This window comes from Cibotium barometz, chromosome 3 (genome assembly GCF_041138505.1).
Source record: "Cibotium barometz isolate CiBa-2024 chromosome 3, ASM4113850v1, whole genome shotgun sequence".
NCBI classification, from domain to species: Eukaryota; Viridiplantae; Streptophyta; class Polypodiopsida; order Cyatheales; family Cibotiaceae; genus Cibotium; species Cibotium barometz.
Window position 1 is genome coordinate 11,913,241 of NC_141048.1, and position 21,844 is coordinate 11,935,084.

The window sequence follows — 21,844 nt, forward strand, 5'->3', positions numbered from 1 at the left end:
TAAAAAACCAAGCTTTCTAGATTTTTCCACCACCTTGAAGGGTCTCCAACAGCTTTTGATATTTTTCCACCACCCTTCTTGGGGTTTGAAGGCAATTAATCAGATAATAATAATCTCTCATTCCCTCTCTATGTAGCACAAGGGTCGTTCCCCCTCTGTGTATAGCACAAGGGTGGGTCTCTCTTTCTCGCGCCCACGGTTGCCTGTACGTCTCTCTTGGTTTGAAGGGGTTGGAGGGGAATTCAAGTGGTGGATTCTCAGGATCCATTTACTTTCCTTCCATGGGCTTGTCACAAAACAAACTGCTGCACATACCTTTATTTCACATACCCTGTGTATCTTTCACTCTCAACAGTCAACAGAGAGCAAAATCATGCATGCCCGTTGCATTAGGACTACTTGATAGTGAGTCTCATGGCAAACTGCAGGTATAAATACTGAGCTTTAAATTAGCTACAGGTAAATACGTGAAGAGAAGACCAGACAAAACAGATTAGAAATGCCGAGAAGACTATATTACAGACCGATACAACAAAATTACACTCCTTTTTGTGTGAGGAGCCCAAAGCTGTTTCTATTGAGCTCCCCAAGGACTGGACCCTCTGTGGTATGATTTTCGCACCACTCTAGTCAAGGTCTTAGCTATGATTAATGGCCACCACTCTAGTCAAGGTCTTAGCTATGATTAATGGCCACCACTTCTGTTTTGCCCTGAGGGTTTACTCCAAGGCGATGTTGCAAAAATTTGAGCTGACGCTGAAGCCTGTATCAAAAAGGACTTCAAGGAGAACCACGTGAAGGTCAGCAAAAAGTGCCACAAACTCTAACAGCAGCCTCTTGCTTTCACCTATCTGACATTCCCTGGTTTATACAAGGTTACTTTGGCCTCCTGTCAAGGGCCACATAGGTGGCCGGCAAGTCACTCAGCTGCCTGACTGTGAGAAAGTACGTATGAGCAAGTCGAAATACCCATAGTGACAGTGAAAGCACAGCAACCGCCAGTAATAGAATTACACTTATCCTGAATTGATGGTGCAACCATGAATGCATCCCTCCATCTCCTGTACACAAGCCTTCCTCATCCAACCCACTGAAAAGAGTGCGATCAGAGCAGTCAAGTCGGGCTCCACAGGCTGAATTATACGACATGCATGCAGAATGGCACACGCGCAGGCGATTATCACCATCCTGGTCACACCTTTGAATGGATATCTGGACAAACAATAGAGATGCAAACCATTAACAGTCTTTATTAAGCCCTGCAGCTAAACTATCCATGGAATTTGTGATGAATAAGAAAAATTATAATGGCAGCCTGAGTGCCTCAAAGGTGTTTCCATCAAAATGAAGATCTCACAAAACAAAACAAAAAAAAACTAACCCAGCATGCAAGGCGCTTCGCTGTCGCCGCACAGTTGCCATTGTCCAGAAATCTCCACAGACTTCGTCCATTGGGTATAAGCCTATTAAAATTTGGCAGAACCACTGCAGCCTCTAGCTGCTGCAAGATGCTTGCTTCACCGGGAGCACAATGCTGACCTCCTGCACCGCTCACAAGCACATCCCCGCACATGGAAAGGCTAGATAACAGCACGCTGCTGTTTTGACAAGTATACCCAGCATAATCGGAGCATCGAAACTCACAAACCCCATTGTCACAAACACCACCATGTAAGCTGCACTGCTCATCGCATCCAGCTGCCCATTTCACCAAAATAAGGAGTTACAGTTCATGTATAAAGGTCATAAAAATCTTAAGAACCATCAAGTCGTAAAGCCAGGAAAGCTGGCCTCAAGGTATTTGAGATTTTTACTGCAGAAAACAGGGCATTGATGGGCATAGCATTTCCTTGTACATAGTAATATGTCTAGAAACCATAGCTTACCAGTTGAGCAGTCAACTCCAGCATATCCGCCTTCACACTCGCAGTTGCCTGCTGACAAACAGACTCCACGACCACTGCAATCATTTGGGCATTTCCCTGTAGAGAATAGAAAAGGATGATAAGACACAGAAGCTCCACTCCAAGGCAATCACTTGCATATGTCCATGGTATTCCAAGCATTGGTAGTAAATATTTAATCCAAATTTGCTTACTTAAGCTGCAATCTTTTCCACTAAATCCAAAAAAACAATTGCACTGGCCATCAACACACTCCCCATTCAAGCTGCATCCATTTAAGCATTGACCCAGCATCGGAAGATCAGCCTCATTACACAGCTCCTTGTATGTTGGACATACCAAATCCCCTGTCAGAACAGTTGAGAAAAACAAATCAAGGGTCCAGCCTAACTCAAACCAAACACCTAAAACCAATTTACGCAATGAAATCTTTCAAAAATTTGAACTATGAGTAACAACAATAAGAGCACACCATTAAATCCAGAAAACTGGATCGATCCCCCTTTTTCCGGACAAGGCTTCCAAACTCCATCAACGGCAACCTGCAGCTCAGAGAAAAATCAGTGTGAAAAAAGAACACCAAAAAAAAAACACCAAGCAACTGTGACGCTAAGCTTCTTCTTTCAAGACTAACCACAGGCACAAACCTCAAGAGTTCTATTCTTGCAGCGATGCTGGTAGCAGCCACTTCCCTGAGTCAAAGCCCCACGGACAAACCCTTTTCTAACCAAAGAGGAAGTCATACATCTGCACAACAAATAAAACATCCATTTACCTACCACCAAAACAATAAAATTACAAAAACATTTGGCCTCGGTTTCCATGATAGAGAAGTGGACACATTCATCACAACAGACAAGTACGAGAAACAATACCTAGAGTCCACGCCACGTATTTCTCCTAACATTTGATCAGGTGCACGTGCACCATTTAAATCTGTGCACGATCCATCAGAGTATGCAACAAAATATGCACAATAGTCTGCTAATGAAGACTGCCCACCTGCTCAGATTCAAAAGAAATCTCTCTCTCTCTCTCTCTCTCTCTCTCTCTCTCTCTCTCACACACACACACACACACACATTAACAATGATCTCAAACCTTTAAAGGTCGAGCAAAGGAAGGCCGGGGTGGTGCAGGTGATGGAGGCACGGAAAGGTTCACAGAGATGGGAGAGTGATCATAACCAAAGCCTTGAAAGCGAGCCACCTAAGATCTCTAGATACACATGCGAGACTCGTACTTGGGGATGGAGTACGGAGCTCCGAAGGAGTGGTGGTGCTGTTCAAGCATCATTTACGCACGGTGTAAAAGTAGTCAAACGAGATAATTCTAGCAGAAATTGGAGCCCACACCCCTTGTTCTTGTGTCACGTGCATCCCACACTTGGATGCCATTGACATACTACAACTCTACTACAAGGCCCTAAGACCGAATACCAAGCATTTTGTGAGCCTTTGTACAAGAAGTCATTGCCAAAGTACTGCCAAGGGGTAGTCAGTGCCGTGCACGTCCCGCACACATAGTGCCGAGCCCATCCCCCACTCATTTTGTCGAGCCCGTCCCACTTATTAGGCAACTGGTAGAGTGCTCATCGTCCACTCAAGGTCGAATGTCTAGAGTCCAAGTGTAGTATGTCCATGACATCCAAGTGCAAGATGCACGAGCCTTCTTGATGCCCCTTTCCAAACAATCACCTATCTCTTTATCCTGAACAAAGACTAGCTTTCGAAATCCAAGCAACTTTAAGGAGGGACAAGGACATATCTTGGTTCTCCTAGGTGGTCAGATAGTTTGAAGCACACAAGTTACACATCGGACCGAATGTAACCGTCGAGTACAACCTAAAATCTTCTTTCCTAGATCTCTTGAGGTAAGAGATCAACCGCATCATTCGTCTCGACTTTAATTGGATCTAACAAATGAGCCACACATGGATACTCCCCGAGAGGCTAGTATATACAAATTAAGCTCAACTTGGGAGATAAGAGGATAAGGAGCACTACTTGTTTCAATGTCCAACATATTACAAGATACGAGGGAGTTTTCACTGCCTCTTCAAAGTGGGTTGGGTCCCCTATCACGGGTGATGCATTACAAAGATAATATATGCTTGGGTATGTACTTGTTCCAGTTGCACCAACACCAAAAGACTCTCATGCGAGAGAGAAAGCTCCATGACCTTACCCACATCTCCATCACAAATTTCTTTGGCTCACATCACACATTCAACCCTTCCACATGCCCCACCAAGCTAGACAAAGCCAACTAATCAAAGACGACACACCATGCCTTGTGATCCTCTAGTTCCATGCACATGGGAAGTCATGAGAGAGAGGGTGGTCTCCATCCAAAGAGCCAAGCGTCCCCACCCTCCACTTGCCAGATCCAGATCCTAGTCGTCCCTCAAGCCACCAACAAGCACCACAACATGTAGCGGATATCACGGCCTTTTACTATGCCCATGAGAAGGATGGCACATGATAGTTAGGACACATGAGGTTTTTCTACCTACTCTATTGTGTACATAGGGCCTGCATAGTGCATGGGTCCTATTTTCCTTTAGGCAACTAGTTTTCCTTTATCATGTTGTCTTAGGACATCGAGTTTACTAATGAATAATATGTGAAATCTTTTTGGTCTCATAGACCTTTCAAGTGTTTTGAAGACATTCATACAACCTCTCTCTCTCTCTCTCTCTCTCTCTCTCTCTCTCTCTCTCTTTTTCTAGCATTAATCATGAACACGCTTCCGCAATGCATGTTACATTGGTATCAGAGCTTAGGTCATCCTAGGACAGCCCTTAGCTATTGTTGGTGCATGCTAAATTAGGGTTTTTGAAATTAGGGTTTGCATTTTAGAGTTTTCAAGCAAAATTAGGGTTTGCATTTTTGCGTTAAATCTACGTTTTTGCATCAGCTTTTTTGCTCATTTTCAGCATAGTGTAGTGCTAGAAAGTCTAGTTTTCAGCCTAGCATGATCCTAGGGAGTTTAGAAAGCATGTAGAACTCTAGAGTTAGGGTTTTTGGAATGATTACAACAACAAAAAAAAAAGCAAAATAATATCGTGAGTTCAGAGGCAATGGACGATGACTTTCTCAAGACTTTGCAGAGTCGTCGGGAACGGCAAGATGAACGATACAAAAGGGAACAAGAACGCTATGCTCAGTATGACCAAATCATCGTTGGGACCAGGTTTAGGCAACAACTCATAGAAGAGGCGCGTCAAGGCCAACTTCTATACGAGCAAAGATGGACACAGCTCAAGGAAACATGGGCATAATTCATGGCAACATCAACAAAGGCCAAGAAGGAATCACCTAGGGTTGTGACGCAGCCCATGACCAAGAGCGTTTACCCAACGAAAAGAGAGCTTCTAAAATGAGTTCTCGGGAGACGTGATCACAAAAAGAGGTGTTTCTAGGAGGTGCCATTACCTGGGATGCACATGCCAGAACCAGAACCAAAGCCAAAGCTAGAGCCAGAAGCCAAACCAGAACCAGAAACACAGATCACGCCAAGTGGATCTTTCCAAATCCTATTTGGAGGAGGATGAGGTCAACCCGATAGTTCCCAAGGAGGTGGATCTCTCCAAATCTTATTTGGAGGAGGATGAGGTCATCTCGACAGTTTCAGAGGAGTTTTCAAAAGATCCAGAGACCAAGCCAGAGAACTTGAAGACCAAGTCAAAGAGCTTGGGGATTGAGCCAATGGATATGAAGTGCGATCTTCAATTGGACCGGAACGGAATCAAAGCAAAGGTGTATGGATTACCCCAGTGCTCCAAGCTTAGCAAGAGGGGATGTCATGTGCATCCGTTCATCCCAATGCTCATAGACATGTATATTCTCATTAGCAAATATATGGGCAGATTCAGGGGTAGATTTAGAGCAGATTTTGCAGCCCTACAAGCTCCCAGAAGAGCTCAAGACATAGCCCAATGGTTGGGACACCTTTAGGGCATAGTTTGGACACAAAATATGACTTTTTGGACAATGTTTTGTGGGAAAAATAGGCAAAACCGACTTGATTACGAATTCATTCCTTTTTCCTATAAATAGGATCATTAGGCATTCATTAGAATCATCATTCAAAGATCAAGAGGATCCATTTGTGAGAGTCTGCAAGGCAGCAAGGACACAGTGGTGGGTCCACAAGAGCTTCTCTTGTTCGATTGCAAGTAGAGGGTTGCAAGGATCTTTGGTATGCATCATGAAGCTGTGAATCAGCAAGATCATTGTATATATAGCATGTTTTGGCAATATTTAGTAGATTAGGTCTCTCTCTCCTTCTCTTTTGTGTTTTTGCTAAACATAGGATTAGCGTTATCTTCTTTGCTTAAGTGTTACTCATGAACACACTTCCACAACGCATGTTACACTCTCTCTCTCTCTCTCTCTCTCTCTCTCTCTCTCTCTCTCTCTCACACACACACACACACACATACATATGAATCGCACACAAATTAACACCAATTAACTTAAGGAGAAGAATGCAAAATTAGCCAAAGCCAAACACCTTGGAAAGGAGGCAAGTGGGCAATCTATTACAAGGAAAAAGCTCTCATTGAGAAGTTTTTGTAAGTTCAAAACAAAACCCAAACCGAGATGATTAATCATTGTACTTGATGCTTGGCATCATAGATCTACTAGATGATTAGAAGGATATTTTCTTTTGATAGATCACATATTTAGGTCAAGACCCACGTGGTCTTTATGTTTATGTAATGGGTCTCATAGCGCATTTTGGCCTTCTGCAAACGTTGACCTCTCTCTCTCTCTCTCTCTCTCTCTCTCTCTCTCTCTCTCCTAGAGGATCGAGATATGCCATGACAGCAGAGGAGGAGAGAGAGGGGAGGAGGAGGACACAGGGCCATTGGGAGAGTCACCATATGCAGCCCTTTCAGATGAGATCATACACTACTCCAACCTAGGGGAAGTCCTCCTTATGGGGGACTTCAATGCACGGACACAAAGCGGACAGTGCAACATTTATGATTTCGAGCACCCCGAGGTGATGCACACACTAGAGGTGGACACGGGAGCTTGCAAGGTGTCAATGGACATGGGGTGTCATGTGCATCATAGATGCCATGGACATTCTCAGAGCTAGATCCAGAAAAGGCAACCAGATAAAGAGTATGAACCAGGTAGATAGAGCACAAAGCACCTTTTACAGTGTAGATTGAAGCAAGGCATGGATCAGATGGCTGTCGGCTGCAGGACAGAGGATGCTGGCTTCCAGAAGAGTATGAACCAGGTAGATAGAGCACAAAGCACCTTTTACAGTGTAGATTGAAGCAAGGCATGGATCAGATGGCTGTCGGCGGCAGGACAGAGGATGCTGGCTGCCAGAAGAGCTGTCGGCTAACGTCAGCAGAGGGTGGGCAACAAGTGCATCATGAACAAGGAATATACGCAGTCAGCTGCATAAAAAAGGGATTAATGAATATATGAACTGGCCGACCAGCAGTCGGCCAGTTCCCCAAGGATCCCAAGGGGCTATAAAAAGGCCCAAGAGCTCATTGCTTTAATCATTCTCTCCCACTAGAGAATTGGATCATGAGAGGTCCCAGAGGGGACAGATTTAGGTGTCATCACCTTTTATGCAAGGCAGCCCATGGCTGCAGATTCAAATACCTTTTTGTATCATAGAAATATACTGAATTTCCAGCACATCTCTCTCTCTCTACTCTCTCTCTATACCTGCGTTTTTGCATCAGAAGGTTTCCAAGAGTGTTTTGGGTTGAAAGAAGGCTCCCAGAGCTTCCGCATGTAACATGTTACATTGGTATCAGAGCATCAGGCTCAGCAAAGCTAAGCACTAATTCAGTCCCATATGATGATGTACAGGTCCAAGGTACAAGAAAGTACACGGATTCAAAGCCCAAGGCAAGGAACACAGATCGGGAAGAACTCCCGGGAGGTCTGTTGGTGGTGTTCCACAGTGCCAGATGGGGATGGCAGTTCTGTGAGCCAAATAGGTTCTCAGGTAACGGTCCCAAGGGAGGATGATCCTCCAAGGGTGATGTGAGAGTGCCAGACTTAGTTCCAGGAAAGAAGACCAAGACGGTGTTCAGAGTCAGGGCAGGAATGGATTGTGGACTAGAGGAAGACCAGATGCATAAGAGACAGAGTGGTTTGGAGAACATGCCGGGTTTTCAGAGAAAAGGTTGCCAGGGATGGATGATGACAGAGGGACTTCGGGACAGGATTGGGATGATGACAGTCATCCAAGAGCAGGTTGGATTCCCGTCATCAAGTTTAGCAGAGGGGGATGTCATGTGCATCTAGATGCCATGGACATTCTCAGAGCTAGATCCAGAAAAGGCAACTAGATAAAGACTAGAGCACAGAGCACCTTTTACAGTGTAGATTGAAGCAAGGCATGGATCAGATGGCTGTCGGCTGCAGGACAGAGGATGCTGGCTGCCAGAAGAGCTGTCGGCTGACATCAACAGAGGGTGGGCAACAAGCGCATCATGAACAAGGAATATAAGCAGTCGGCTGCATAAAAAAGGGATTAATGAATATACGAACTGGCCGACCAGCAATCGGCCAGTTCCCCAAGGATCCCAAGGGGCTATAAAAAGGCCCAAGAGCTCATTGCTTTAATCATTCTCTCCCACTAGGGGATTGGATCGTTAGAGGTCCCATAGGGGACAGATTTAGGTGTCATCACCTTTTATGTAAGGCAGCCCATGGCTACAGATTCAGATACCTTTTTGTATCATAGAAATATACTGAATTTCCAGCACATCTCTCTCTCTCTCTCTACTCTCTCTCTATACCTGCGTTTTTGCATCAGAAGGTTTCCAAGAGTGTTTAGGGCTGAAAGAAGGCTCCCAGAGCTTCCGCGTGTTACATGGGGCCGGATAACACCAGATATGGTCATCACTTGAGCTGGGAGCGCGACACCATCTCGTTATTTATAACGGGATGAGACAGTGGCAGGATTCAGGAGCACTAACATGCTTTCCACGATCAAGGGCGGTAGCACAGTGGACTACATCATGGGGTTCATGGAGACCACACAGGCAGTGACATCTTTCACCATCCCCCCTTGTCCTATTGGTGCAGATCACACGTACCTCTTACTGTCACTGGCGAGCTCCACACCAGCACCCACACAGCCCACACAGACATCGCATACAACTTTCTACTTCACCCATGACTTGGCAGACATATATCAGCATCATGTATATGACGGGCTATTCCAGATGGATCCCCTATCACCTCTAGATACACTCACCACCCAATTGTCATCTCTACTACATTCGGCCGCCACCCGCAACTTCCCCCATCATACACACATTGCACACACAGATAGATCCGGGAGCATGCCCCAGAATCGGTGGTATGATGATGAGTGCAGAGAGCTATATAAACACCTCCGTGCCAAAGAGCACTGGGGACCATTACACAGAGACAGGCGAGCCGACAGATGAGGACCCTCACACGCCGTAAGAGGCGTGCATATGAGGAGGCACAATACTGGGATACATACCACCTACTCATGAGCAGAGATGCAACCACTGCATGGTGCAGGATGAGAGAGTCTCGCCTTCGCACCCCGATTGAGGATCCACACACATGGCACACATATGCAAAGAGCCTCTTACCATATCTCTCAACAACCGCCCATACCACAGCCACAAGAGTCCCGCCCTACCACCTCTACTTTCTTTACCGCCTCAATGGTAGAGAGAGCTATCTGCGAGTTACAGCATGGGAGATTAGCTGACCACATAGGTATACAGAGTGAGCATCTTATTTATGCAGCTGGCACACTAGGACCCTTTGTTGCTCACCTCTTTAATAGGGCCCTAGTGGAGGCCTACCAGCTAAGTGGACTATGCACACCATCGTGCCTCTCCACAAAGCGAGAGACATGCTAGACCCCAGCAACTACAGGACTATCATGATTGGTCATACATTGGCCAAACTTTATGACGCATTGCTCGAGGCAGAGTTGAGCTCATATGGAGAGAAGGAGGACTACGAGCACCAGGGCAGGCTGGATTCCGACGAGCTTTCTCCACTATTGACCATATATTCACTCTGAGATGTCTGATTGACCAAGCTAGGACATGGGAGAAGAGATTATACTGCTGCTTTGTGGATTTCCCCAAAGCATTTGACACGGTGCCACAAGAGAGAGTCTTCCAACGCCTACAGTCATTGGGGATCCCATCAGAGATGATTTGGGGCATCTATGCTTTATATGAACAGGTCCTCGAGCGCATACGATGCCCCAGAGGGCTATCTGATGTTATTGCTAGCACCATAGGTGTGAAGCAAGGATGCCCACTCTCTCCTACACTATTTGGGCTATACATCAATGAGGTGGCTGACTTCATTGGTCACGGTGGTGGAAACGGGGTAGATATCTCAGGTACCACAGTCCACATTATGCTATATGCAGATGATATTATTCTGGTCTCTGAGTCGTGGATGGGACTACAACACCATCTCCATGCGCTCGATGACTTCTGCACACAGAGGGGGCTTACAGTGAACCTTGGGAAAACCAAGGCCATGATTTTCCACACCTCAGGGCCTTGGGAAAACCAAGGCCATGATTTTCCACACCTCGGGGCTGGTTTGACGACAGGCCATCCTCACACTAGCATGAGGACAGGTAGAGGTGGTATATGTGTACCAGGGGATTACATTTACGACTCCGCTAGGAAGATTTACTATGGCACAGGCAGCCAGGGATGCAGCCCTGGCCATGCTAGAGAGACAGTGTCACCAAGCACACTTCCAGGAGCCCCGCACGAAGAGGTGGTTGTTTGACACACTAGTCACCCCTCCTTTGATGTATGTTGCAGTAGTATGAGCACCTGGGCTCGCCACCTCCACATGGTCTCAGATAGAGAGGCCTCATATTCTCATGCTCTCACGGATGATCTGCAACAAATCCCCCGTCCCACATGACATTGTCTGGACAGAGTTTGGTGCACCTACTATGCTAGTAGAGGCCCTCTTCCAGACAATCTGCTTCATACAGAGGATCAAATCAGATCGACTCTCACATAGAGCTTTTGAGACGTCCAGGCAGATCGCAGAGAGTGGAGATAGGAGATCATGGTATTCACAGATGATACAGTGGCTCACTCAGCATGGTCTCGACATAGATCACTTGCCACCTTTCCAGTATGATATACATGCACCACACATCCAGCTCTCTCACAAGGAGAAGAACAGAATCCTTCGGCAGGATTTATGGCAGCGATACACTCAAGAGACTTGGTTTACACCCAGTCAGCCTCTACCGCCAAAGATGCTATACTACAGAGATCAGTTTATGCGTATCTCAGCGCATGGATTCATACAGAGACCTGGATACATGGATGTGTACATGCCTCACGGTGCCCGAGTGGCGATTGGCCAGCTCAGAGTGTCATCACACCAGCTTGAGAGATTGAGGCACGTAGGGCAGCACGGATCCCCAAAGCAGAGAGGATATGAAGACTATGCCAAGAGGAGGTTGAGAGTGAGGAACATTATGTATGCAGATGCAGAGCATATAGTGTCATTAGAGAGAGATACACCACCATCTTTAGTGGACATCCCTCACTCCGCCAGATCATGGAGTCCGCAGACCAGCGCAAATTTGGCCAGTTCTTGTTAGAGACACAGCGCCACAGAAAGACATTGATACGGACTCATACCACAGGGATAGGTGGGCGATAGCTCCAGCTCGCTGATTTCTTCCAGAGATCTATCTCAGTGCCTACCCTAACACAGGAGGGGGTTACACTTCAGCGGCCGACTACGGACCTCCAACCAGACAAAGACCGAGAGCACCAGGCTACCAGACTCCCAAACTACATCAGAGGGAGATCACATAGATACGGGCTCAACATCAGCACCATATCCAACAGCGGCTAGCTCACTTACACTCACACCCGGAGATCATGCTCCGAGGTATTTTTTCCTCGCCCTTGCCTATGTATCACATATTACACCCCCATTATGGTATTGGTTGGAGCTAGACAGATCTGCATTGCATTCTTGTATACCCTACGCATATAGGTTGCATACTGAGCCTCTAGCAGTAGTGCTCCATCCATCACACCCCCCCACTAGCTCAGTACTTTCATACTTTATTTCATGTTCATTTTGTCCTTTTTTTTTCTGGACATCCAGAAGACATTGACAGTTGTACATTGATTTGTCTCATGGGTCGAGTTCAACCTCTAGTAGACGTTAATACAGCTCTCTCTCTCTCTCTCTCTCTCTCTCTCTCTCTCTCTCTACCTTGGCACACCGCCTAGAACGTGAAACAAAGCTTTATTGGGAGCAAGTCACAAGTTGCAACATTTGTCTATTGTGTGACATCTTAGAGATTGAGACAGAAGAACACCTTTTCAAATCTCATATGCATAAGATGGATGGCAACCAAACGTTTCAAGAGAAACAAAGAGCAAAATTTTAAGAGGTTTTGAAACAGTGAGTTTTGTTCATTAGAAATGCCACATACACACACATACATGATACATGCATACATCAATGTGTGTAGAGAGAGAAAGAGAGAGAAGCCATGTTCACGTAACAACACCTTGTAGAGAAAGCTTTAAAGTTCCAGCATGTAATGTATATATAGAGAGATGGTGAAGCTAAAAGGGTGAAACGCATTGCTGCTTCAGGTGTGCGTCTGAAAGCAACATGAAATAGGGCAATAGACATATAAAAAGTCCCCCAAGTAGAAGATTTGAATCTAGAGGGCAAGCACTTCAAGAAAGAAGTTTTGGAAAACTAGATAGAAATTGGGATAAAAGAGCGAAGAAAACTCAGTAAAACAAGGTTAAACATGATGGATAGCATCAATTTAAAAGTAGAACAGTTACAATAGCTTGGTTATATGTGTGTGCTTGTGAGATTATTGCTTCACCTCTTGATACCAATGTCCAACTAGTCACTAGTGTGTCAAAAATGGAGTGGTCCCAGCTGTTGAAGCCTCCAATGTAGATGGACAGTGAGACAATCACCACTTCGAGTTGGGAGATGTCAACCTCCCTCGTTGCGGCAGGTGGTTCAGATGTGTCTCAGCTTCATCTTGTCCAAAAGGCACAGCATTGACAGATCCAGTACTCCCTTTGCAGGAGGACTAAATTAATCAATCACAAGTTAATCATTGGCATGACTATTGCTTAGCAAAATGACAGACAGCTTTACTGTGACACGTTTAGAATTTGATGCTATAAATGAAAAAGTAGCTGTGGCCATACAAACGCACGCAATACCACAACAGATTTTAAAAAGGATTGCAACTTCTGAAAATTGTGTTTTGCCTCGATAAAAAGTCCAATTTACTAGCAAGAGTAGAAACATGCATGCTTTTTTTGCAAAAACAGTTTGAAACAGCAAGACATCTATTCACAGGAAATTATTAGCGTACCTTTATTTGACTCAGGAAAATACTGAGCCCATACTGGAAGTTCATCAGGGTATCTCACTATAGGACAGTATCCCTCTGCCTCCCGGTTGTAAGTACAACCCGATGAATGGGTCGAATTGCAATGGTACGCACCCTTCCAAAGGTTACAAGTATCTGTAACAAACTCCACTCCTTGATTCCTGCCCCAATCAAGCTGCTCTGCCATACTCATGTTTGCACGATACCACCCGCTGTCTTCTAGCAAGGCAAGTGTCATTGGTGATACAACAGACCTGGTGTCCACTGACCCAGTCATAATCTCATTCATCAAAAGTCTCTTCTCCCAATGAGATCCTGTCCAATAAGCATAAGCATAAAGCACATTAATCTTAATGTATCCAAATGTAGGAAGATGTGCATCAGAGCCCATCAATCGTACACACAAGGTTTGCATGTTTCCTATCCATGCACTGCAAATTCCTATTACTATACACACATCAGCTGAAGTATGCCAATTACTCAGACTAGCAAAAAGAAAAACCTAACGTAGACAACCTGCGGTTCCCCTGCCTCCACCATCCTCTAACTCCAGCCCAGTGAAATCCTTAGAATACGCCTGCACGTAATTGCAAAAAATGTGTGCCTTAGACAAATAAGAAGGTGACCATATAACACAAATGCCAAGCCTTACTTACCATAGACAACATAGCATCAAAAACCTGGAAAAAAAAAACTAAGAAGAAAACGCCGTTCTGCACATAGACATACTCAATCTCCCCTTCATGCTTTTTGCACTGTTGCTTAAAAATCTTTTAAAACATTCCATGGCTTTCTTTGTGTATTCTGAACAAGCTAACATTGGCACAATTGCAACCAATGGAAGCAACCAGCCTTAACATCCCGCAAACCCTAAGGCATCACCCACTAGCCATGGAAGTTGGTGTAAGCCAAGAAGGAACAAACTAGCAGTAGTAAATGGACTAGCAAAGAGCAGCTAATCAACCAATCAGAAGACCAACTAAAAGGCTGGCTAAGCTGGCAGATCAGCTCCATCAACCATGGGGTTTTGCAAGCAGGTTACGAACGGGCCCTGGGGCCTAAATAGCTTCCCATTTGCTCATTTAGTTAAAGCAGAAAATCCAGCAGCTACAAAGTCGCCTTGTATAGCAAGTTTATAAAACTGCAATACAATCCAACTTCCACATCCTGCCAAGCAGGGAGAATTCAGAAGTAAAACTCTAGTTGCCAGCTCAAGTTGTGTGCATGGTGAGGATCTTCTGATACAGCCAGAAGGTGTTACCCTTTTGCACCTTTTCTACTCAAGCAGGTAATTGGTACACAATGGTGTTTGCTATGTCATGCCTTCAAGTAATTCTGCTTAATGTCCATCCGACATCCCTGCCTTAGCCATGCTCCCAGTGAATTGGTATCTAAACGGGCCGAGATGACCATCTTTTGAAAAACTTTCCAACTTGTGGAGGCGTTCTTTTTCAGCCTTCAGTTTCAATGTCTACCTACATCAAAAGGTTTGCAGAAGCAGCAGCTTTTTGCAGATGCAACCAGTCAAAGACGCAGAGAACACCCTGCTACATGTCCTTGTTGATGGGATTCCCCTAGGGCCGTATTTGGGAGTCTAGAAGGCTAGACAATGACTGGGCGACTGCCAGCTTGAAAAGCACTTGGCAGAGTAGCCACAAGAGGCCTCCCAGTTGCCCTTTTTTCTGCTTTCATTCCCTTTTCAATTGTCCACCAGTCTGCTAATGGTACAACAGCTTTAGAGCCACATTGACACCTCCAGATCCACAGTTAGTGCAGTCAACAGTCTCCAGTCTGAACAGTGAATACTTTAACAGCAACTGGCAGTTTGAAATCCTTCCTACAGTAAAGCATAACACCTCGCCAAAAAGGAGGGGGGGGGGATGCTATTGGGACCCAATGTGGTTGGGCTGTTTGCGCTCCATATAAGCTGGTTATCGCTGTTGAAATTCATTAAGGCAGCTTCACAGCATGCAGGCTAAGTGCACAAAGTCTCTAGTGTCTCAACCATTTGAGAACATATTTTTGCCTCATATCAACCATATGAGGTATGCAATCTGGTAATGGCTGTTGAAAGTCATCAAGGCTTTCGTCCATCACTAAAAAAAACCTCCGTTTTATGTGTGTGTGTGTGTGTGTGTTGTGTGCACGCGTGCACGTGCGCGCGCGCGCGCGTGTGTGTGTGTGTGTGTGTGTGTGTGTGTGTGTCACAGTAAACGGCCGTTTCAGCCCCTAGAAATGCACTTCTCTGTTTCAGGACCCCATCCATTTCCATGGCCATTTCTTGTTTCCCAAGTGATGATGTCACAAGAAACGGCCGTTTCCACCCCTAAAAACTCGTTTCCCGTTTCCATTCCTCAATCAGTCCACACTGATCTAACCAAGCACACATTTCCATTCCCGTTTCCCGTTTCTTGTGACTATGGTACGAATACATACATGTATATGTATATGTTTACATATATAGATAGAAATACATGTGTATTGTGAATCATGATGAAAGGGAGGTAGTAGAAGGAGAAGAAGAGGGTAAAGGAGAGGAAATGGGAGGAGGGAAGGAGGAGAAGAGGGGAAGGAAGGAAACGAGAAGAGGACATGGTATGAGGAGAGGAAGAGAAAAGGGGAGGAGGTGAAAAAAAAAAAAGAGGAGAAGAAGTGTAAGGAATGAGAAGAAGTGGAAGAAAAAGGAAGGAGAATAAGAAGAGGAGAAGAAAGGAGAAGAGAAGGAGATGGAGAAGAAGAGGAGACAAGGGAGGATCATAGAAACGTTTTGCCACGAAACGTTTCAGAGGTTTTGTTTGGATGAAACACGTTTTTTTTGTGACTGCACAGTAGTCACTTTTTGGCAGTGGTTATTGGCAGCTTGACCACATGCGCATGAAGCCTATTGACTAACTGAGAACCTATGAATAGACTCTGAGTGCCATTGTGCCATTGATACAGATGTGGTACAAAACTTGTGGAGCATCAATGGAAGGCGGTTAGAGATAAGATGGAAACAGCTGGATATGTAGTGCTCAATTATCCCCATCCATGATGGGCTAGCCCTTGGGGGATAGGGCACCAAATTTCAATCCCGGGTGGTATTCTTCAAATTTTCATAAATCTCAGATGGTTCTCTTGCAACTATCTTCAACTATCTTCAGATGGTTCTCTTGCAACTATCTTCAGATACCCTAAGAAGCATTTGTCAGCAAAAGGCAAGTACGCTTCTTGGGTCAGAGCTTTGCTGGACAGAAGCTCACAATCAGCAGCCCTAGTCTCCACCTCGGGCCTTTGATACACCCTATTTGTGTCTTCAGATCTGATACAAAAGCAGAGGTGATTCCCCTCTTAACAACATCTAGGCATGTGATTAGTCTCAGTGACTATCACCGAAAATGATAATGAAATAAGCAAACACGTTAACACATTGAGAATGATTTTTCTCTACCCCTTTATCAAACAATGTGCATTGTGTGTGTTGTGTGTGTCTAGGCTGCTAATAATTTGTGTATTCCTGAACAATTGTTTGTAAAGTGAATCCCTTTCTTCCTCTGCCTGCTTTTGAATCACATTCCACCACAACTTTCTCAATGCACACTGCCTACTGCACTCTCGGTCATCTTGTTGAGACAAGAAACAAGGGCAAATTGTTAGGTTAAAAATTGAAAATTTGTTGCACTTTATAGGATGCCTTATGCAACCTTAGCATCTGCAAAGAGAGCTCCATAAAAATTGTTAACTCTTTAATGAAGGACTGAAACCCCACTACAATGATCATACCCCATAGTGTTGTCTTGCATGCATCATTACTCGTGGAAGCACCACCCGAGTAACCATTCTCCCTAGTTTGGAATCAAAAGACTGAGAAAGCACCTACACAATCATTGGAATCCAAAGTAACACTTATGTTGAAAGCTGAAGCATGATAATAAAGAACAAACTTCTGAGACTCGCTCGCTTAAACTTTCAACTTAATTTTCTTAAATAGCTAAATCAGACCCTAGAAAGGAAACTCTGCTGGTATCCAAAATATCAACCTGATTCCGCCTTCGCTTCCGCTCATCTCGAAAGTGTGCAAAAGCATGTGGATCAAATCCCAGAACATGCATGACCTGTAAGTAGAGAACGCCTTGCACCATGACTTACATACTTCATAAGAGAGCATTAGAGAAAACTCGGTAATCCTAGAAACGTTTGTCTTGCTTAACCTGCATAACATCTAATTTCTAGAATTTGCTCACACTTTTTTGAGATCAGTCAGCTGGACAATAACATAGAGAACCCAAGTTTCAAAAGAACGAAGATCTGCTATTCAGATTTGTGAAAGTCATGAAATGTGACCTCATGAATGAGTGTAGCTAACAACAGTGTCTCTGCTTCTGCAGTCAGGTGACGAGGAGCTACATTAACATGACCTACATCAGAAAGCGACTCGTCAGAAAAGGCAACAACATTAACCTGATGAACCTAACAAGCTGCAAATTCTTTCAATGCAGCAAAACCTTAGATATTGCCCTTTAGTACTTGCAAAAGGGGAAGTCTCCTCACCAGCAATGGCACGGCCCCACTGATCCCTCTCACATGCCACTGCCCAAGCAAGTGTATTTCCTGTTGTGGGCCTGGTGGTCACTAAAAGAACTAGGTCCGCATTCTCGATTCCATCTAAAGCCCAGAGCAGCAAATGAATGGTAAGCGTACAGAATCAGCATGGTTACTTAATTGCATGGACAATTTCAAGAAATAAATGAAAGATAGTGGTTACAGAATCAGCATGGTTACTTAATTGCATGGACAATTTCAAGAAATAATTGAAAGATAGTGGTCACAAAACGTAACAAACAGATCAAGCGGCTACATAGGCCTGGAAAAGACTGTAGACAAAAGCTTAGCTCGCTCACCATCCACATATAAACGTGGTAGTTGCACTCCTCCATCTTGTCCACATGCAGAGTACCCACTAAGCCTTAATCGGCCCTTCACCGGCTCAACTGCTAATGCTCGCTTGAACCAAGCTGCAGTTTCACCTAGTGCCTATAGCAACCAACATTAATGATTCAAAAAGCTAATCCTCCAGTTCATGAGAAGGAAAAAATCTTTTTAACAGCACGATTCAAAGAATTGAGAACAAAAGGAATCTACACATTAAAGAAGCACCACATTCTATGGTGCCTGTACCTCATGAAGCCGCTTCTTTTTATCATCCCCTGATATATCTTCTGCGGTGCAATTATACCAGCAATCACCATAGACAGGTGAATCTCCATGAGGACAGCATGCAGGAAATCCACTTACAGCATGAGGAGCTGGCTCACCAAGCTGGGTCAACAACATGAAGAGAATTGTGCAAAGTTTACTTGAAAATAAAGAGTCAAAAAGAAAACTTACATTCATAGAAGAAAAATGTGAAATATGCTTACTTTCACGATTTGTCCAGAGGCACGACAATCTCTATCTGGAGACAACCCCACAGCATCGTAGTTTAAATAAATCCTGATTGGCTGTCTTGTGTCAACTTGATCAGACAAAGCCAACAATGCCCTGCCTTTCCTGTTGTCTTCATATACTTGCGGTGAAACGGAGTAGCGTCTTTGCACAGAGATTTCATCATGTATACAAGAGTGAGACGAAGGAGGGCCGACTTCCTTGACCATCACCGGCTGGTGATGGTGGTATCTATTACCTTCAAGCTTGCATCCTGCGGTTCCTATCCAGAGGAAAAGGAGCAAAATCTGCAAGACAGTCGCCATTGCCATTTCAGGAGCATAAATATAAGACATGCATTATACATTAAGGATTGCAAATGCAAAGCATGTAAGATTTGTGCAGCATGCTTAGCAAAAGATGACTTGCATTAAGATGTTGAAATGCTGACTAGCATTCATGCAGCATGCTCCACAAAACTACTGTATTTATCAGGCATTCGTTCCAGCGGCAAGTTAGGCCATTTCCCTCTTCAAACTTACCCTGAAGAAGGCGAGTCCATATCCCAGACATATTCGCAAACTGCAGGCGGTGACCATCATCATTTTCACATGCCAGGCTTCAAATGCAGCTGTGCTGATGGCTCTAAGTAGTTCATTGAAAACCTGCTTGCACTTATCTCCAGACATGACCAGATTGCTTGAGAAATTTGTTCAAAAAAACCCAACAGACATAGCCTTTCCATGAGACAGAACAGGGTATGATTCAGAAAGAGGTGCTTGTGGGTACCCATTTCCCTCGCAAGAAATGGGCAAGACCCAGAACTGAAGGAAGGGGGGGAGACCCAAACGTGAAGGAATGGGGAGACCCAGAAACTGAAGGAAAAGGTAAGATTAAGGAAAAACTGAAGAAAGGGGTAAGGGCACAAAATGCTGAAAAGAAATGGGTTCAGCCCAGAATCTGCTCTTCTCCAAGTGCAGATTCCAGATGCGACGTTAGCTCACCAAAAGCTAAAAGCATAAGCTTTCTCTTCTTCTGTCAAGGCCACTACGAATGCACATACTTTCTGTCCAGAAAAATTTGCTAGAGAGTCAGAATCTCTACTTGAGATGACGACTCCAGTTACCTTTGGGCTCACTAGTTTTCTTGCATCCCTTTTGAGCTACGCCCAAATTTGCTTGCAGAAGCTACTAAACTACAAAGCAGGGGTACGCGGATAACATGGCCACGGAAATCGCAGCCCATGTGTGAAACCAAGGGCTGATTCGCAGGCTAAACCCCCCTAAACTGGCCATTTTCTAGCATTTTCTCTCCGAAGCTGCAGCCAAATAGGCGATTCTATCGGTTCTCGCCCACCATTACCGCTCAATCTGACCTGCATTTCAGCCCGCACAGAGCAATAAAAGCCGCGCCCATTTGAAATTTGAAAACCCTAAAACCCTGTCGTACATAAAACACAGAGAGAGAGCGGGGGGGAGATGCGGTGTCCGACTAAAGAATGTCACGGGACAGACAAAAAATGTGAAGAAACCCCTCCACAGCAATGAACTCCCAAAAGCTTAGAAGGCGCCATAGCCAGAGCTTGAGGAAGAAAGGGCGTTGGAAGAAAAGACTATGAGGGACGCTGCCACGCAGGTCCCGCTGGCTAAGGGTATGGCGGCAGAGACCCCACTGTCACTCACCAAGGTACCCACCCAACACACAGCAGTGCAGCAAAAGGCAGCCTCTTTTTTTGCACTTCCTACCACGAGAGACAATGACTTTAACCCACCCGCTCCACCCACAGGTCCTTGGACTAGATTGGTTCATTTATGTTCTAGTTTCGGTCCTTGTAAACAATCGGTTCTGCGGGGTCGCCCTATATATTTACCTTGTCAAAGTATCGGTTTGCTAGTCCTCCGGTCGACAATTTAAAAACGCACCCCATCACATCCCTTAAAGAGCAGGGGACCTCCTTTTCCTCTCTAAGACTCTCACTTCGGATGGATTCATATGCACAAGGAGTGTTCGGAGCTATGGATCCTTCTCTACGACATTGATGCAATCCGTTGTCTCTAATACTAGAGAAATCGCCTGGTTAGGCACACATCAAACTCCTACCTGTGCGGTGCTCACTGGGGGATCACAGACTCCAATCTTCTCACACATACAGCTAACGAGAAAAGTTCATGCAGCATAGTGAGAGCTAAATTCATATTGGCCTAGTTTCCAAGCCCAGGGCATTTCCATCCTCAAGAATCAATGATCGTGTGAATGTTGCAGATCATCATTGCTAAGTACAACTACCAATTGTCATTTCTAAATTCCTCTCAAGGCTATTGTGTCAACTGCATAAGGCCTCCGTATTCCAAGGGATGCTAAGGCGTTGGCTCCTTGCAACCTTCACGTCTAAGAATGGTTGTCACTCTACAGGTTTGCCAAAAGATGGCTCCTTGCTCACCATCCACTTACAAACCTACATCCTAACAACCTTCCTTAGTTTATCAAGTATTTTTGCATGACATGGAAGGTGACTCGACACAATAGAAGCACTCAGTTACATGCAATGGTGCATTCACCACATCAGAGGGTGCATTGTGAATCATGGTAATGCATTGTAATTCCATTACTCTCATTGTGATTGGCCAAAGAGGATTACACAAGATGGGTGGGTACTTGACCTAGACTGAGGCAAGATGAATGACTAATCCTGTCGAGAGTACTTCCAATGCTTCCTCGTTTATAAAGGAAGGGAAGCAGTCATTGCTATGGCCTCCCCCTTGAAATGGTTGACTACCAAAACACTTGTGTGCCCCCGTCTACTTTAGCTATTTCAAAGGCCCTCCTATGTATTAAAAAGGATGAGTACCTATATAAATAATTGTGAGTTTATGCAAGTTAGTGATCGATAATAATAAGCCGCCATTATGTTAAGGTTAGAGGTGGGGCTATCGGGGTAAACCTAGCCTACCTCCACATCTTTTTATCATCCTCCTCCCATCCAATCTCTCTCTCTCTCTCTCTCTCTCTCTCTCTCTCTCTCTCTCTCTCTCTCTCTCTCTCTCTCTCTCTCTCTCTCTCTCATGCCATAGTGTAGTGGGTAAACAAAAAAGAAGTGTATCGAGTAGGTTGCA

The 21,844-nt window shown here is 44.9% G+C and overlaps 1 protein-coding gene across 1 annotated transcript; it reads right to left on the minus strand.

The window, feature by feature from the left end:
* Positions 1-493: 493 nt before the first annotated feature.
* Positions 494-20,538, minus strand: LOC147639717 (metalloendopeptidase / zinc ion binding protein). The gene is made up of 17 exons (XM_086773125.1): positions 19,274-20,538; positions 18,728-19,039; positions 18,486-18,626; positions 18,209-18,341; positions 17,859-17,972; positions 17,652-17,725; positions 17,348-17,422; positions 17,091-17,183; positions 13,845-13,905; positions 13,311-13,643; positions 2,780-2,906; positions 2,552-2,651; positions 2,377-2,446; positions 2,099-2,251; positions 1,887-1,982; positions 1,382-1,698; positions 494-1,212 (listed from the first exon to the last, which is right to left on the minus strand). The coding sequence occupies exons 1-17, from the start codon at positions 19,418-19,420 to the stop codon at positions 877-879; spliced, it is 2,682 nt and encodes an 893-aa protein (XP_086629251.1). The 5' UTR covers positions 19,421-20,538; the 3' UTR covers positions 494-876.
* Positions 20,539-21,844: the final 1,306 nt, after the last annotated feature.

Bases quoted from the DNA above. Each gene is read 5' to 3' on its own strand.
- LOC147639717 (XM_086773125.1), bottom strand. From the start codon at position 19,420: ATGTCTGGAGATAAGTGCAAGCAGGTTTTCAATGAACTACTTAGAGCC. The intron at 19,040-19,273 runs GTAAGTTTGAAG...ACTGTCTTGCAG, and splicing joins ATGGACTCGCCTTCTTCAGG to ATTTTGCTCCTTTTCCTCTG. The intron at 17,726-17,858 runs GTGAGGAGACTT...TTTCTGATGTAG, and splicing joins GTGGGGCCGTGCCATTGCTG to GTCATGTTAATGTAGCTCCT.